The 18,548-nt window shown below is 51.5% G+C and overlaps 1 protein-coding gene across 2 annotated transcripts in view; it reads left to right on the forward strand.

The window, feature by feature from the left end:
* The window catches only part of STK10 (serine/threonine kinase 10), a 52,559-nt gene that overhangs the window by 3,188 nt on the left and 30,823 nt on the right, over positions 1–18,548 (forward strand). For both annotated transcript variants that reach the window (XR_010072932.1, XM_063349200.1), the window contains exon 2: positions 9,814–9,978. Coding sequence is in view for 1 of the 2 variants with exons in the window: in XM_063349200.1 (XP_063205270.1) it covers positions 9,814–9,978 (165 nt within the window). In the remaining variant the exon portion in view is untranslated. The remainder of the gene's footprint in view (positions 1–9,813; positions 9,979–18,548) is intronic.

Below are 18,548 nucleotides of genomic sequence, written 5' to 3' on the forward strand. Positions count from 1 at the left end.
GAGGAAACAGTGAAATGCGCTGCAGAGGGTAATGAAGCTGAAAAGTAGGAAGGGGGTGGGGAGAAACTGTTTCTTTCTAGCTCTCGTTCTATTAATGCCTTGGTTTTGGTAAGCCCAGTGGGTAAGATACGGAAGCGATAGCAGCCCGTAGATAGCAACGCGCTGCATGTTGAGCGTGCTTTGTTACCCGCCTCACCCAAAGCTCATTAGATTGAAGAATCAGTCGTTAGGCCAGCAGTCGGGAGCTGTGGTCAGTGCGTGCCGGGAGCTGTGGTCAGTGTGTACTAGCCTGGGAAGTCTGTAGCGCCTCTAAGGTTATGGGCCTATAAAAATACAGGTTCCTAACTCACACCCTTCCCAAACAGCCTTAAAAAGTTATTTTTCTTCAAAAACACCCAAGTTGCAATTCATGAAATGTATGGCTGTGGCTTTATGGGTTCAAAATCGACACCTGTTTGCGTGTGCCGGGGGGGGAGAAGCGGCAGCGGCACCCCCGTGAAGCCGAGCCTTGCGGATCTCGGGGCCGCGCGGATGCCCGGGGCGAAGCCAGCAGCGGATGCTTGGAGCCGCTTGAAGCACATCGCAGTCCTGCAAAACCCATTAGTTGGTGCAGCAGTTACTGTTGCAGGTAGTCGCATTAATGTCAGCGGTAATAGGTATGCAAGGGCTCTTCTGGGCGTTGGGAATTCCTGCTCTAGCAGGGGATGGGCTGGATCTTACAGGAGCGCGGGCTCTGCTGGAAGGAGCCCTGGGACTCGCTGCCGTTCTCGCGGTGGCATAGTTTTGCTGGGCTCGTGCCGCTTGTGAAGCGCTATCTGCGCTTCGCAGCGCGCTGATGGGGACACTGGCTCCCCGATAAGGCTTTCTCCTCGCAGGGTGGGGATGGGCTGTCCCCGGCGGGAGCAGGGGCTGCCGCAGCCCCCAGCGCGGCGGAAAAGGGGTTTGTTCGCTTGGGCTCGCCTTCAAACGGCTCTCCGTGCCCGCTCCCGGAGAGATAACGCCCAGCCCTGTGCCACAGCAAGCCACAAGCCTGCCTTTTATGTTGTCGTTCTCCTTTCTTCTTAAGATACGGCTTAAAAAGCTGAATTTGGGTTATCTGATCTATCATGGTGGCATGAGTGCCGTACACGCTACGGACTATAAATGCTCTGTTTTGAAACGTGGGTAATAAAAGGCTAATTGTTAAATGTTGTGCAGCTGCCTTATAAGCCTGGCTTTCACAGCGACGGGCCCGTTGGAAGTCACGAGAGTGTCCCTGTCACTTGCAGACCCCTCTCTGCTCCACCAGCAGAACCTCCGCCGTGCTGGTTTTGCATGAGTTGGCTCAAGTGACTCGGGCTCAGCTCTCATCGGTTTGATTCACGAGGGATTTGATATGTAATTCCTGGAAAGGGTGTCACGGAGAGATGCTAATCTGCTGGTTTAGCTTAAAAAGAAAAAAAAAAAAAGGGAGAGAGGAGGAAAAAAAGCAGGGGAAGCTTTAGTTGATTGTAACTATGGCCACAAAAAAAATTTAAAAAAACCCCACAATGATAAGACCAAATCATGGCCTTGTCCCTTAGAATAGCTGAAGGGTTTTCTTAAAATGTTTCAGCTGGGGAGAAAAGAGGAACGGGACGACACCGCTCCTTTCCTTATAGAGCAGTGGCCCGACAATATTCAATCCAGTTGAACTTTAAACTTGATGTTCACTTTAAACTCACTGAAACGTGTGATGCTCCATCCCTGCTGAAGTCCAAGCGAAGCTTGTCCTGCGCTCTGGGAGCCACGGCTGTGCCTGTGTGGCAGGGGCGAGGGATGGCTCTCCATGGCCTAAATATTTTGATAATGACTTCAGTGTCATGGCCCAGAGCTTGGCGACGCTGCTGACAGTGGGAGCCGTGGGCAGCTGCGTGGAAGAGAAAGCTTAGATGAAGGCTTTGAGCCTTTCACCCTCAAGCACGTGGCAATCGCTGCTCCTTAGAAAAATCCCTGCCCAGCACCTCTCGTAATTTTTTAATATTCTTTTTCTTGAGTGTGCAGTTTCTTTGGGGGGGAAAAAAAGGTTCTTTTTCTCATTCTTGGCGTGCGCTGTCTGTAAATCTGGGATTGTCCTCAGGAGTCCTGGGTCAAAATCCCCCTCACTGCCACACTGTGCTGCCGGGGGTCCCCGGGGGGCTCTGTCTGCCTGCAGCGGATGGCTGTGCACGGCAAAACACAGGCACAGTGAGCTGCTGCCTTGCTCGGCATTGCCCGTCTAGCCCAGCGGCTGGGCCCGAGCATCACCCGTTTGCCGGAGCTGCTTTGCTCCCACGGAAGAGGGAAGAATGCAGTTGCGTTCAGGAGCAGTGTCCGTACGTGCCGCCTCCGGGATGCGGGATGGGAAAGGGCAGCGTGCCCCTTGTGAAGAGCAGGGTGATGGCGCTAGTGCTGCTGGAGTTGGATTAACTGACCCATGTCTCCTGGCTATAGAAAAGCACCTCATTTCCACCCCCCTGAATGTCTGCTTTTCAAACCAGAATGCTCTTCCCATCCAGCACACGGAAACCTTCCTGACGTTTTCCCTTCTTGTGCAATTCCCTGACACCTATCTCTGCTCGTGTCCTTATGGCTCAAGTCCTTATTTAACCAACCAAAATGTTTGTGTGGTATCTCAGTAGGCGGGAGAGGTGGGGAAGGAAGCTGCGCCCCAGCAAAGCCAGGTGATGCTGGTGGACCTCGGTGCTTGCATGGCGGAGCGGCAGCCTGCCCCGCGTTTCTCCCTCGATGGTCGTGGGTGGGCGCCAGCGTGGGCTGTCCTCCCTGGGCAGCCTTGTGCTACGGAGAGAGCGAAGGTCTCATTGGGGTTTTTTTTTTTTTATTATTATTCTTGTACTAGGGCCTTGCTTATCTGGCGCTTCTCTAGCACAGCGTGGAAGGGCTGAGAGAGCGACAGACACACCACCACTGCCTGTCTGAGCCCTGTCCCCTGGCTCTCGGCCATAGTAACCGTTCAGCCCGCTGCTCGGGCCTTGGCTCTCCATGTACCAAATGTGTTGCAGAAAGTTACTAGGAAACTCAGAATTGGTTGTGTGGCTTTTTTTCCCCTCCTTTTAACTTTCCTTCCCCCCCCACAATGTTGTGGCATTGACCGAGTGAAGACCAGGGCAGGAGCGCTTCACCCGGGGCACCGCGCTCTTCCAGGGGACAGTGATTTGAAGGATGTTTCGTGCTTCCAAAGCCCCTGTAGGCTGAAGGTGTTGGATCCATGTGGATCTTCCCTCCCCTCAAACCTTGCATGGGTATTTGTTTGCTTCTCGCTCGCACCGGGACCCTGAGGTCCACTGGGTTTCTGGAGGAGGGTTACAGTGGAGCGTACCAGCAAAGCAGCTGCTTGTTGTTCTTCTGGCCTCTGCTGCTGTGTTTGGGTGCGAGGTCCGAAGCATTGCATGGAGTTTTTCTGCTGCTCGGGCTTGTTATCTCTCACCCCCTTCTGCTGGGCCGTTGCTGAGCTTTCAAGGCAAGAAAAAGTGTATGTGCCATGCTCTGGTCACAGGTTTTTTTGGCACGTCTACATAGAAAACAAGTCCTTGGCCATAGCTTGAGCTCTCTGGTGATGTTACTTCCCCTTGCCTCTAGATTGTAAAACCAGAGGAAGGCGTTTCTGCAAATTATTTTTTTTTTTTTCTTTAACTAACGTTTTTTGGCTTGTTTCGCAAACCACTTCCACTTCCCCCTGCCCCTCGCAGGAGCGTTGCCACAGCTGCCAGAGCAGCAGCGCTGGCCCAGCCCGGGGTGGTCGGAGCCCTGCCCGCCCCGATGCCTGTGGGATGAGCCTCCGCGTGGGCTGCTGTGTGTGCCGGGGGCTGCTAGCCCAGGGCTGTGCCAGCCTTACCCCTGCGCCTATTGCCACCTGCTCTGCTGGGCGCTACCAAGGGCGGAATTCAGCATTTACAAAAAAAACCCCGAGACGGGCTTCATTTATGGTGACAAATGGAAGTGGCTCTAGGGTGCTTGTTGGGCACGGAATTCGTTTCGGCTCCTGTTGATTATTTGACAATAATACGAGCACTGACTCAAGCCTGTCTGTCCTGTGTTTGTTTATTGACACAGACAGCTCAGGCAAAGTTCATCGTAATTCAATTAATCATTACATAATCCCGAAGAAATACCTAAGCGTGAAGTTGCTTGTGTACAAAGACACACAATGGGAATATGCTGCACGGGCGGGAGGAAATGTCAGAGCTATCAGCCCCCAGACACAGCATCCACTGAACGCACCAGGCTTATTACTCTTGGTTCTCTGACTTGGCGACATCTGAAGCATCAGCTCTCCTGGCACGGAGAGAAGGCTCTGAAAGCATGGGAAGAGTAGTTCACCAAAAATGTGGTGGCGCGTTACTGCAGACCGGCTGCAAAAGGATCATCCCTTGGCTTGGGAAGACACAGTGGGCAACCGGCCCCACTGGCGAGCAAGTCTAGATGAAGTGATCGGGACACTCTCGGTGGCAGCTCTCTTCTCTCTACTAGCAAGTGAGAGTTCACGCAGGGTTCTCCTCTGCCTCACCTAGAAACTGGCCGTGCCTTCAGCGGCAGACCTGCCCAAGGAAGGACTGAACAATCCAGCCTTCCGGTAATGCGTTCTTTAAAGGCTTAAAATAGTTCCTGTGTTTGTCACAATCTGGATTTCACAATAGCTCCGAGGGTGAGTCACAGGCAAAGGCCAAACAGTCTCTTCTGTCACCTGAACTGGCACCTCTCACCCCTTAAATCCATAAGCCAAGCAGTGGTTTCTCTGCACCTCTGTCTTCTAGGAGTAATCCTGCTCGCCCCCTGGTACTCCCAGTGTCTTTGGCAGCGGCATCTCCAGCACTGGTCTTGCTCCGGTGGGCTCCAGAAAGGTCCTTTGCTTTGTATCCTGAAGCTTGGCTCCTGGCACGGCTTCCTGGAAGTGGTTTACTGGATAACTTTTATTTGATGTGTTTTCTTTTGTGGAATGCATGTTCCGATCCTGCTTCTGCACAGCCCTGTCAGCCGTGGTCTGCGCGGTGCGTTGGTTGGCACAAGGGCTGGTAGTGCCATAAGGGCTTTTCAGGTTTTAAATGCCAAGACTGTAACGAATCTAACTATAGTCCAGTAGCACATCCTGGGCACTCTGCTGGCAGCTGTCTGCTTTAATTTTTTTGGGGTGATATTTAGCACTCCAGGGACAAATTATCTGCGGCACTAAAATGCCCAAGAGTGGAGGAGCTAAAGGATGAAACTGCACATGTGCTTTTGACTGACCAGCCGCAGGTCATAGGTTGGCATCAAACAGTTTCTGTTCTTGGGATCTCACCATCTGGGTGGTTCTTTTGCTTCTGTCCACAAATTTCACTGGGAAAAAAAATGGGAAACACCATGAATTCCTCAAAGGCTGCACATTTGGGGGTGTTTTACCTGAGAACAGAAGCTCTCTCCCCATCTCTGCATCCTCTACGTGGACTTTTGCCAGGTTGGAGACCCTGTAATTAGGCTGCGGTTTGCAGAAGATTTGGATTTGTAGTTCAAACGTTCAAACCGTGTATTTTGCAGGATTGCATTTCAAATGATGCGGCTGTCTAACAAAGTCACTGTTGGCGAGTCATCCTAGCGTGCTTTCCTGGCAGTTCTTCGTTTTCTTCTTTCCTCCATTTCATTCTCTCTTCCTTTCTTTGGCATTTAAAGACAAACAAAGCAGCCACCATGAGAGAATTTTTCGTTTCCCTCGCTGCCAGGTGAGGACATGTCTCCCAGTGAAGCTCAAGGTAGAGACGAAGCTGCAGAGAGGCTGGTGACAACCCTTTTCTTCTCTCCTGCAGCTCTTGGAGCACGAGCAGCAGATGCTGCCTCTGCTCAGCCTGGCGCTGTGTGTCCCCTCGCCGTGAGGGGTATCATCCAGGCCTGCAGGTTACAGACTTGGAGATGCTGGTTCCTTCTAGCTTCTAATTGCTAGCTTGGCTTTTTGAGGTCAGAGCGGGATGTGTTTTGCTTTGTGCTAACGTCTCGAGGCAGATTCTGATCTATTGCACAAAGATAAGCAGCAATCAGGAAAGGGCTTTAAACCCTAAAGCATCATCCCATGCCTGGGATGTCTAAAACCAGCTCCCAGGGCTGTCAATGTATGCATTCAGCCTATTCAGGGTCCAAACAAACCTTCCTGGAAGAATATCTCTGCCATAATACATTGTGTGCAGGAAAATACCAGCAGAGAAGCTGAAGGAAGTTGCCAGACGTGAGTTAGAGAGAGACCGCCTGGTGTACTTGGCCAAAATGTGATGTTGCCTGTGTGGATCTGGCTTGCTGTGAGCAGCTTTCAGAGCTGGCTGGCTGCTGCGCGGGGCCGTGATGCAGCCGTCTGCCTGATGGCAGGCAGCTGCCATTCCCAGGGAGGCCGCCGGGAACGTGGCTGTTGCCTGGTGTCAGGGCTGGAGGATAAGCAGATGGAGAGAAAGGGAAGGTGGAGAAATGGGCAGAAGCTCCTTGGATTTCCAAAGCTCTTGCAATGACAAACATGACTTGCTGAGCTCAGTTGAGGGGTGCCCACACCAGCTGGTGTGCGACTCCATCCATCTTGTATGGCAGAAACGCTACAGGCTGGGTTTGGGCTCAGAAGAGCCCTGGGCAACCTGGGAGGGAACAAGCTGTCCAGCTGTACGAGTGTTGGTCCTCTCAAAGGCAGCCATGTGGGGCAGCCAGTCTCCTCTTCATGCTACACTGGGCCATGCTGGAGGAGATTAATTTTCCAAAATCTCCTACTTGACCTCATGATCTCAGGTCCCCTTCCTGCTTCAGCTGCTTCCGCATCCCGTGGGGCGTTTTGGTCCCTTCTGGGAAGTGCCGTTGAGTGTACTCAGCTGTAGCACTGACATTATCGCAGGACCACAGAAAGTACAGGGTTTGTGCCCATGCCATCCCCATGGCATCCCTATCTGCGTGAGCTTGCTGTTTCAAAAGTTCGTGCGCTATATCATGAGTTTGTGATGTCCTGAGCTGACTTCTCCTCGGAGATGGTCATCTTGCTTACGCTGGTGTGACTGAGCAGTATGACCTCCCTGTGCTGGCTGGCTTGGGGGGACGTGGGACAATGCAGGGCTCCTCTCCCTTTGGGGTGGAAGCCCAATTTGTGCAGCTCACGGATCCCCTTCTTCTCTGAGCTGTGTCCTCTGCTAGAATGGATGAGGACGCGGAGATGGCTGGGTAAACACTCTAATTCGGGACAGTCCAAAGTGGTGGAGAAAGGCAGCAGCTAATTCTGTTACGGACATCTTTAAAGACAGAACGTCGGGCAGGGTGTACAGGGCCTCATATCTAGAAAGGAAGCGGTGGCTGGGGGTTGCTGCTCTGCTCACCCGCTGGTTGTAGGAGTAACGATGAATGAGGTCAGGCTGCCACAGGGAACGCGTGGGCTGCAGTCGCTCTCCCACTCACATCTTGCAGCCCAGTTTTTGCAAAACCCTGTCCTCCAGCTCGGCACCCAGCACCCCTGGGAGCCTCAGGAAGCCCGGGAGGGGATGGGGAGTAGCAGAGTGGCTGCCGGGGTGGCTCCCTCGAGGCCTGGGGGTGAGGGCAGGCTGGTTCAGACCTCTCGGTGGGAGATGATGCCACAAGGGACTGGGGCACGCTCTGCTCCCGGGTTTTTTCAGATGCCTGCAGGGCCCCAGCATCCTGGAAGGGCTGAGGAAAGGCTGGGACCCCGCCGGTGGGAAGCGTGTGATGGCTGACCTCCAAGGGAAGCCCCACCTCTTCTCACAATATTTACTTCCCCTCCTTGGACCTCTCCCAATGCCGTAAGTGCAGAGCAAACACAGTGGGGCACTTCTTGCTCCGATTGGGAAGCGCCGCGCTTTTCCCCGTGCCTGCTCTGCTCCGCATCTCCCCCGGCCCCGCTGTGCGTGCCCTCCTCTGGGCATCTGGTGGCAGCTTGGTAAGAATAAACCAACCTGAGCAAAAAGAAACCCCCTAATTTCTTCCAAAACCAGCATGAGCTGCTGTCTTGCATTTAGGCAGTGAGCCCAGATGGAAATGGGTTTGTCCCCTGTGGTAAAGACACAGCTGTCCATGCCAACTCGTGTGAATGCAGCAAGTCTTCAAAACCCAGCAGACTCAAGGGTCCTTTATTTTCCTCCCTCCCTCGTACGGTTTTCCCCTTATTCCTTCCCCTCCCTCCCCAGCCTGTTCCTTGGTACGCAGATGTACTATCACCTAAGCTATATAAAACTGTTCACTAGGGCTTGCGGTGTTTATACTGGGAATTAATCCTCCTGTAAGCTCCCGCCTAGGTTTTCCAAACACAGATATGTAAACTACAGAGCAATAAGAAAGGTCACAACCAGAGCTTGCCCAGCTCCTCCGGTGGCAATATCCACAGTGGGACTTTATCTCCTGGGAGAAGGGCAGCCTGGAGTGGGTGCGATGGAAGGAAAATGGGACTGAACTGGAATCCCGCCGTGGGTGCTCTCCGGCGGCAGTGGGGAGCAGGGTGGATGAGCTATCGGGATTTCTCCCATCCCTTGATCTGCTGATTCAGTGCACTTCTGGGAATGGCGGGGAGCTCCTGAGTCAACAGCTCCCGTCTCGCCCCCTCTCCCGGCGCGTGACACATCTCACAGCGCAGACTGTCTGGCAAACGCCCTTTCGGTGTTTTGCTGCAGACTCCTCATTTTTGCAACAACTTGTGCACGTTTCCAACTGCAAAACGCAACCTCGCCCTGGCAGTTTTGGGGGAAGCCAATGGATGGTGCTGGGTGGACGATGCCGAAGCGGTCCTGCATGGGGGCAGCCCCGCGGCTGCAGCCTGCTTGCCGATGCTTGCTTTTAGCCGAGCCTGTAGTCAGCTCCCCCGGGCAGGATGGGGGCACAAGAGGAGTGGGGTGATAAGAAATGTGTTTGCACGTGCTTCCAGTCCAGCACGAATAGCCTTTTTTTCTGGTGTGTGGCACCTGCAAGCAGAGCAGCCCCCACGCAGCTATCGGTGACCCCTTCCCAGGCAGTGAGAGCTGCGTGGGGAAGGGTGTCTGCGGGGAGGAGGAGGTCAGCAAGCTGCTAGCCCAAGGGTGCGCTCCTGTGTTGTTGTGAGGAATGGGGAGGGAAAGTCAGCAAAAGCTTTCCAAGCACTAGGACAAAGAGGTTTTGACAGTTTTCTAGTTATTTGGTGAATAAGCTCGTTGAAGGGACTATATAAAATGGAGGGGGCAACTGTGAGAGCGGGTGTAGTATTTTTCTTGCTGTGATCTGAAAAGCTTGCTAACGTGCAACACCAGGAATTCCGGCCAGTCCTGGGAAATCAAAACGCGCCCTTCTTGGTTTACCGGCCAAGGAGGTGATTCCTATGTTTCCCTCGTGTTAAAAAAAAAAAAAAAACCCTGGGGAGAAAGGGGACCATAGGGATGTTCAGGGTGGAGATGCTTCACAGCTGTAGCGTGGATTTGGTTGGATTGTCCGTGTACTCAGGACTTATATTAAGTGGAGCTACCACCTATGCTATTAGCAGAGAGCCTCTGTACCCTGAAGTTTTCTTGCTTCCATCTTTTTCATGCTATGAACAATAGGATGCATCTCTTTTTCGAAAAGCCTTTTTCTCCCCACGATGGGGAGTGGTGCGGGCATTAGAGACTGGAGGGAGGAAGGGGATGCTTTGGACCTTAACGCAGCATTCATCCTCTCTGCGAAACTCCGGGCAGGTTTAGGAAGCAGAAATGCATCTGCGAGTTTCCATGCTTGTGTTGTGGCTGGTACCAGTCAAGCTGAGCGCGAATTGGAGGAGCAGGAACTGTGCAAATAGCGTGTGCTCCTGGCTCTCCTCGCCTCTGTACTCATGCTGGTTTTGTCTTGCAGGCTAAGAATAAGGAAACCGGCGCTTTAGCGGCTGCCAAAGTCATCGAAACAAAGAGCGAAGATGAGCTGGAGGATTATATGGTGGAGATTGAAATACTGGCGACCTGCGATCACCGGCACATCGTCAAGCTGCTGGGAGCCTTTTATTGGGACGGCAAGCTGTGGGTAAGAGGCTGTTGGTGTGTGTGACCTGTACGGCTGCGCGTTTCTCAATCAGCAGAGAGGAAATGGCTAATTTATGGCAAAGCAGAACCTCTGGGGCAGCGTGAAGCATCACTGAGAGTTAAAAATGACTTACGAGCTCTGCTCTACTCACTGCATGAGCAGTGCCTGGATTTTCCCCACTTTCTTTGATGAGCAAACTGTCTTCTAGCTAAAGCTGCTTATAAATAGCCCAGGGAATATCAAGAGATCTTCACAGCAAAGTGAAAACTGGAGTTGGATTATTTTTATTTATTTTTTTTCACCACTTGGAGTTTGTAAAGGTAGAAAATGCAGCACTGATAAGGGCATCTATTCCCCACTCGGTTCCTCTTTTGAAAGATCAGATGGAAGGGTAACCCTGGTTGGTTTTTTGGTTTTTGGGTTATTTATTTTTTATTTATTTATTTGTGCCTTATTTCTGGCTCAGCATCTGTAATGCAGAGGCAACTGATGGCAAGAGCTCTTTCCCATGGCTGTGGAGGCACAGGGACATAAAATGCAATCCAGCGGGTTAGTGCAACGGCTAGTTGTGCTGTGGCTGGAACAGCAGGTTCCTGCATCTCTTTCCCCTAGCCCGGCAGGTATATATATTTATTATTATTTATTTTTTTCCCCTGCCTGCGGTTTCCTTTGTGTCCCTGGCAGCAGAGGAAGGTGAGCGTGAAAGGCACCTTCTCGTGTGCTGCCAGGGGGAAGGTGCAGGGGGCTGGAGAGGGTGAGGGCATGAACCCTTGTATATTTGCCCCGTGCTAGACCCAGGTAACTGTGTGCCTGTGTCAAGATAGCGGAAATCAGGTGAATATGAGGATTTTCAAACCCATCTTCTTGTCCAGTTCATCTGTTCCTTCTTGTAGCTACTGGCAAGTCAGGGGAGTGTCAAAGGGTGCGTTCAGCAGCTCTGTTACTTTTTCCTTCCTCTTTTTAATGCTTCAGACAGCTTCGTGGCCTCCCAGGGTAATCTTACTAGCGTTAAAAAAAGAGATCTTGGCTTTTGAGACTTGCACTTGTGTGAGCTGAGCTGTCGGCCGAGGGGCTGTCACTGGAATAACACGATCCACGTCTAGTTCGTTTGGTTAAGCAATACGGGAGAGGTCCTGTTTTACTGGGCAATGCGTACTTATTCAGCGAGCACCTTTTGCAATGTCAGCATGGGTCAGTGTCCCTTCTTATTTCAAAATCCCTCAACAGAGTCCCAGCTTCTCCGTGACACCCCGCTCAGACGTGCTGCGGTACCCAGCACTTTCCCCAGAGACTTGGCGTTTGGCTGGCTGCTAATCGCGATGCCGAGCTCTGGGTACATTAAAGAACAAAGTAAATATGTACCCTTCCAAGGAAGTGAAAGGCAAACATCCCTCCTAGGAGGGGACTTGGGATTTGGACAGATTGCAACTGCAGCAAAACTAATCTCGGCAAAATTAAAAAGGCAAATATACACCGAGCTTGGGTGAGAGATGGCGCCGGTTTATATTCCACCCTGTTCCCCTCTTTTTACCTCCCTGCTCAGTGCCTGCTCTGCCTGAATTCTACACGTTGGCCTCGCTCGCTCTCTCTAAAATGCCAGCCCCCTCCCCTTCCACCTCCTCCCCGCCATAGGAAGCTTTGCCTTCCTTCCTGTAGGGAAAATGGATTGCAGAGCTCCTCGGCTCCGCTTTTGTCTAGGCAGTGCTTTGTAATGTCGTATGCTCGCCGACCTACTAATATTAAACAGGCTCTTTTGAAGCTACTGGAACAAGAGCCTCCTGTATGAGGCTCTCCCGTGAGGGCAGACGTTACAGCCCTGTCCGTTGTTTTGGGGGAAGGATCATTCTCCTTATTTAATTATTTGAGTGGCATTTGCATTTCGCTGCTCAGGCTGTTCTTATTACTGCTCTAGTGTTTGACTGGCTTTGAGGGAATAAGCCAGGCTGTTATACCTCTGGAAGGCTTCTAGTCGCTACCGGGTTTTCCCTAAAGTCAAAGGCTTCTGCTTCTCGGTCACCAGCGCTGCTGGGGAAAATTTGCATCCGAGTATAAACACCGGCTTTCATTGTCTTGTCCATCTCCTATCCCCATTTCTGTCTGTGTGGTGGTTTTAGCCAGCATTTTCCTGGACCGTTTGCACGATGGGCACATGGACTCTGCTGTGCTTTTGGCTTTGAGTGGCTCAGGCTTTGGGTAAAACTGCCGCGGGTGCGTGTCTGGTCGGTGATCCGCTGTGGTTTCCTTCTCCTCGCAGCCCGACGTGGAAAGACAATCTTCAAAGTGAGAAAGGGGCAGGAGTGGGAGCACGCAGACAGGCTGGCAAGGGGTCCAGACGTGCCCGACCTCCTGGATGGCAGGAGCTCTTTGGCTCTGAATAATTTACGGCTTGGTCTGTGCCACAAGCAGCCCCAGCCGACGGCGCTGAGAGGGGCTCGGGGCTGAGAAGGGCTCTTGCTAAATCAGTCTGTTGACTGTTCTCCGACTCCTGAACTAACAAGGAAAATATGTGAGGAAACCTGGCCTTCGGTGGCAGCTGCTGCCGCAGAGGCTTCCTTGTCCCCCCCCCGAGATGCGTTAGGTCCGCACGGTTCCTCTCTGCCCGGGTTTGGCTTTGCGCTTCAGTCACCAGAAGGTGACATGCAATATTTATGGAGCACAAAACCTTTCGGTGCAAAGAGAAGTGGCTTATCCTACACCAGATGCTTTGAAATCCGTAGCACTTGAAATGAAAGCATAAGCCAGCAAATTCCTCTTGCTTTTAGACTCAATTGGCATCACGCTGAAGGAGGAGAACCCCAGTTCTCACAGGGGACAGAGCAGAGGCCACTGTGAGCCACAGGCAAGGACTTGGAGGAGCCCAGGACCTGTGGGATGAGAGCATCCAGCGTGAACTTCCTGGGCAGATAAATACACTGCAGAGATGCTGTGCCCTTCCCAGCGGTTGCTATCTTGTTCCATTCCCCCCGCCCCCCATCATCTTTTCTTTGCTCGTGGCGGTGGCTAAGAGCTCTTGTGCCGGTGGAAAACGGCCCAGGGAGGCTTGCAAAACTGCAGTGGTGGGAGCTTTCATGATTTTATTTAATTTCTGTTATAAGCCCTGTGGCATTTGATGTTCTTCTGCATAAATCCCAGCTGCTGGAAATAGGGGCACCAAATGAAAGCTGAGAATCTCATGCTATTAAAAAAAAAAAGTCTGTTTTGAGTCCTGGTGGCTGAGCCACATTTTAAAGTCTCTTTTTTCTGAAGTGCGATGTAGGACTTGGAAACACAAAGGCAAATCCCTCTCACCCAATATGCATACGTCTTTAAAAACAGACTTCTTAAAGCTGTTTTCTGACTGAGGAATGGGACAAAGGTATGGGTTTTGAATGCTTGGAATCAATGGCGCTGGATTTGTCCTGATAATTATTAGTACGTGGGAAAGTAAAACAACAATCCTTGTGTGTTGTGTCCCTCTTGAAGGCGATGTGGTTTGGGTTTGGTGTTGGGTTTTTTGTTTTGTGTTTTTTTTTTTTTTTTTCCCCTCCCTTCCAAAACAACGCAAAAAGACTTGAGACCTCAAAGGAAGGGAGGAACATCTGATCTCCAGCTTGTGAGTATCTCTGCTGCTTCCGAGTGTCTTCTCGGAAGATGAAGATACTTCATCTCAGTCATCTCGCAGACAGATGACCGGGGAGGAGAATCTCGTTTGGAGTGATGGACTTTCCAGAGATCGGGAGATCTCTGCTCCCAGGGGAGGGTGGGCATCTCCGCCAGACAACCCAACACGCTGCGGCAGCTAATCCAGGGAGCGGGGTGGGAGACCTGGGCTCCCTCCTGCAGGAGCCTATGGAGATGCTCCAGCATCGAGCCTGCAGGGTTCTCTGGAAACTAGTTGAAATGTCATTTGGCCCCAGGTATTTAACTGCAGGACTCTGCCAGAGGTGGTACAACTTTTCTAGTGAAGCACCGGGGAATTTTCCCCCTCCTTCCTTTTCTATAAACCATGGTTGCTATAGCAAATGGGCTTTTGAATAAACAGACGTTTCCTGGAGATCAAAGCAGAAATCGCTGTACCGTGCAGGTAACCCTGCCTTGCCGGAGCGTTTTTGGGGATGGTTAATTTAATCAGCTTAGAGTTTCTTCTCGCTGGCCCGCTGTGTGGGTATGCAACTCGTATAGCTTGCAGAGAGACACCCGCTTTGTAGCTGGGCTTTGTACTTCCCTTAAAAAAGCATTTTGCATTTTCTGTGGGCAGGCCCTGACCTGTTTAGCCAGGGACTTTTTGGATTGCTACCCCTTTGATATGGATGTTGACTGGAGATTTGAGCATTCTTGAAAATCCTGTATCATAAAGAAATGTTCATTATCCCATGCGCTAGACTGCTGGGCTATGTAAAGCATCTGCAGCTTTTAATTCTCTTAAGATGGAAGTACCTTTTCTTTAAAACAAACAAAAGAGAAAGCTGATAACAGTGTCGGATTCCCTAAGGTTTTCCTTAGCGAAGGGAGGCTACTGCAGCTGGCAGGGATGTCTCCATGGTGAGCAGCCTGAGCTGTGGCTGGATGCCCGCGGGGGACCCCCTTGCACAAATGCTGTACCCCGGGGCTCTCCGGGCTTCTCAGTCATCTGTCCCCAAGGAATCTGAGGGCTATTCGTGTCCCTTTAAAATTTCACTTGGCAGGAGAGTCGCAGTCTATACTGGCCCTTCCTGTGTGCCTTGTGCTCCTGAAGCCTTGTCCCAAACATCCCCCCAAAGCACTGGAACTGTTTGCAGCTCACAAGTGTCGAACTGTGTGTAGTACTTGAGTGTAGTGGAAGAGAGACCCAGAAAAACAAAGCGATCCCAAACCTGCAAACTTTGTTCAATAGCTGGCCAACCTCCGTGAGGAACAGGCCTTTCCTTTCTCTTCCTCCTTTCCCCCAGCTGCAGAAACTTAAATCCATGCCGGATTTGGCTGCACCCTGTCCCAAGCCCCGAGAGCACCCGGCGCTGTGCTGCTGGTGGGGCCGTGCTCTGGTACCCGTGAGCTGCTGCAGGATAAGCCCCGCTGGGCAAACTGGTGTGGGGGTGGCGTTTGCTGGACTGGTTTCTAAACTTCTGCTGGTCCAGAATGTGAGCAAAACTGCAAAACAGCCCCGTTGACTTCTACAGGGTGGGTCGGCGAGGAGCACTTTGGCCAGGACGTGGCTGTGTGGCAGGGATATCGCTGTGTCCCCTCCCTGTCCTTAGGGTCAGCTGGATGTACATCATCTTGGCTGGGGATGGAAGCTGGAAAAAAATGACGTAGCCCAGTGGTTTCTCTGCCACTTCCCTGGGCTTTCAGGGTCAAGCAGTTTGCTGCTCAGAGCAACATAATTGACCCGAGCGGGTGATCACTTCTGCTCCCACCTTGGGACTGTGTCTTTGCCAGCCAGGACTCTGCAGAGTGGGTGTCTGGGTGGCATCTCCCTCCCTTCCCTGCCACCCGCTGTCTGCCTGCAAAGCGGTAAGGCTTCTCTCTGCCTTGCCCTTATGCAGGTGTCTTACTGCCTTTCCCAAAGGCGGGGGGGTCTAAGTCGTCTTCTGGCCGTAAAGCTGGGCAGTGGGTTGCACGGGACCAACGTATCTGCTCTGTCTTGTGAACGTGAGCGGTAGCACTCAGACTCCTGGCAAGTCGCTGGAAATCCTATTGTGGGTAAAACTGGGACTTTCCCTTAAAACAGGGATGGAAACGGAACGATTTTGATCAACCACCAGGATCAACTTATGCAGCAGGCAAATTACCATAGCCCAGCCAAGTTCAAGAGCACTTCTACAGGTAGCAACACGACAACACAAACTAGAATAGAAGCCTTTGTCTGCTGTCATTTATACAGGATAACGTTGCAAGAAAAGGCTATTGAAGCAATAATAATGCCTTGTGATTATATACCCTTGTCATCTATACACTGTGGAATGCTTTTATAAAAGAGACCTGGTGTCATTATCCCAGTTATTAGAAGGGAGAGCAGAGGCACAGACAAGAATTTGCCTAAAGTTTACCCAGCAGGTAAATGGTATTTGGGAATAAGTCTTATGTGCTGAATCCCAGTCCAGGGTTATAACCGTAAGGCCGTAGTTCTATGAAAAGAAAGCAGCAGACAAGAAGCCTATAGGCAAATCAGTTTTCAAAGCACTTTAAAACTTTGTTTAGAAATGAATCGCAATAAGCCACATTCCCACTTGGCTGGCTTACCAAGGGAAATGCTAAGGAACAATGTTTGCATCTAAATGAATATTTATGAACTACCTGTGTATAGGAGACAGTGCCTTGAAACCTAGCTTCAGCCTATGCCCTGGAACGAGCAATAGATTGCAGGTTTAGACCTCTTTTATATTTCAGATATAGCCTGAAAGTTGTCATTTTGGAGGGAGGGATGGCATTTTGCAGACTTTACAGCTTGGGGTGGTTTCCACTGACTTCAAAGCCCTCCCTGAAACAGTTAAATAGCAACACTCTCGTCCGGTGCGATGGATCCCGGCACATTGTGTGGTGAATTTGGGGATGATCAGAACAAACAACTGTTTCTAGGGAGATGCCAGGCAGGAGTGGAAAACCTGTAGTCCTTTGCCACCCCTTCAGCGAGTCGTCCTCCTGCCCAGGTGAGGCTTTGAGGCTGCGTTGGAACTTCTGTCTGTTCATAAAAGACATCAGGAAACTTGTCCTGGGTGAAAGTCCAGCTCTCACGGGCAGAAGGGCATTTCTGCCCTTCTGAAATGCAGCAGCTATTTCAGATGCTGGCGGAAACTCGAGGCGCTTGAGGCTGGTGAATCTTCCCACTGAAGAAGTAACTCTGCCCTTTTAGCTGTTTATTTTAAAGGATTTTCTGCATTTTGCTGCCTGTCCAGTAACAAATGCTCTTGGTGAACTAAGTGGCCTTTAAATTCTGATTAACTTGGTGAGAGAAGGGGCATCCCAGTCACAGCCCTCAAAGCAGCAAAGGCTTTGCCCCGTGCCCAGGCAGAGCGCCATTCCCTGGGTGTTTTTCTGGTTTCTATAGCAAACGAGAGCGATGGCCTTCCTCCCACCGACCCTGCGCCACCCAGCTCGAGCTCGGTGCTGGGAGCCCGGTTGTGGTCTGGTCCCTGAAGGGAGAGCTCGTGAAGGAGCCTGTGCGTGTCTCGGTTAACCCTTCCTGCGGTGCTCAGCATCCCAGGTACCGCCGCCTGGTCGTGGCCGTGCTGACTCTCCCTGCTCGGCCTCTCGTAGGTGTTTGCGTTCGCTGGCCACGGGTGTTCTTGCATCCTCGTCTCTCTAGGATGCTGGTTAGCAGGTCGGGATGGTGAATTCAACGGGGATACCGGCCCTTGTCAAAAGAAACTAAACGCCCTGTGTGATTCTAGCAAGGGGAAGGATGCTTTTTGCAACATCAAAACCGCTTGGTGAAACTAAAAGGCATTTTGATCTGTTCTGCCAATATTTCAGTAGGAATGGGAATATTTCTGCCAACCCGTGGGGGGGGACACGACTAGTTCAAGGAAATATTTTGTCATCTCCGAATGATTTAGATGTGAAAAACTCATCCTCAGTCTCCCTGTGATCAGCAGGGAGCTCTGCATTTCGAGAGGAGTACGTGGTGTTATCTCTGTTCTTGATAAAACTTCCCTGCTCTGAATCTCCGTAAGCCTTGGGTTTCCTCACTTGCTGCCCTCCATCTTTCCCCGACTCAATATGGGGACAGCCTTTTTTTTTTTTCTTATTTCAAATAGTTTTCTCTGTAGGTTATTTTGTCCAGAAATGGGGGGAGAAAAGGTTTATTATATTTAAAGTCTCTGAATAGTGTCCTTGTCTGTAAGGGAAAATTGGCAAGCTTGGAGCACTCTCTTACAGAGGGCTAATTATTTCGCTTCCACCTACAGCATAGTTGCCATGTCAGACAAGCTGTTGACATTTGTGCTCTGCTGTGGCAGCAAAGAGGCTTCTGGTGGCTTCTGTATTGTTTTGTGGCCTCTGCAGTGTGTGCTGAGGGCTGGCGGCAGCCGGAGGGGAGCATGGCGCTGGTGGCTTTTGCAGGCGCTGGTGGCTTTTGCAGGCTCTGGTGGTTCCTCAGGTGTTTGTCCCCTCTTCCATTGGCAGCACGCTGGCCTCATGGGGCTCTAGGAGTGAGGTTGGGAAGCACAGTGTGTGTCCTCCGTGCGTAGCTGGCTGTTGTAGTGGTTTGCTCTGTGTTCAGCCCCCGGCAATTAGCTGCAATCAGCTTTGAATCAGCCCATCTGGCTTACGGGCAACGCTGGCGTAATCTGTTCCCCACTTTCTTCCAGCCCTTTGGCACGTGTTGGGTGAAAAGCGTCGGGCAGGAGGGTGGTGGGGAAAGTGCCAAGTTAAGCGGGCGTAGGAATGCAACCCACCTCCTCCCTCCGCTCCGTAATGTAAACTTAATCCTTGGACTTTAGTCGGAACAGGGCAGGCTGGCCGAGATAACGGAGAGACTCGACACGCTTGGAAAGAGAACTTCACTGGTCAGCAGGCCCCTTGACTTCAACGGAGAGAGTGGATCTGAACAAATGGTGTTTAAAAACCAAGGTGGTGCTCCCCAAAACCAGCTGCTGTGGTCCTGACACCCCTGG

This window comes from Chroicocephalus ridibundus, chromosome 11 (genome assembly GCF_963924245.1).
Source record: "Chroicocephalus ridibundus chromosome 11, bChrRid1.1, whole genome shotgun sequence".
NCBI lineage: Eukaryota > Metazoa > Chordata > Aves > Charadriiformes > Laridae > Chroicocephalus > Chroicocephalus ridibundus.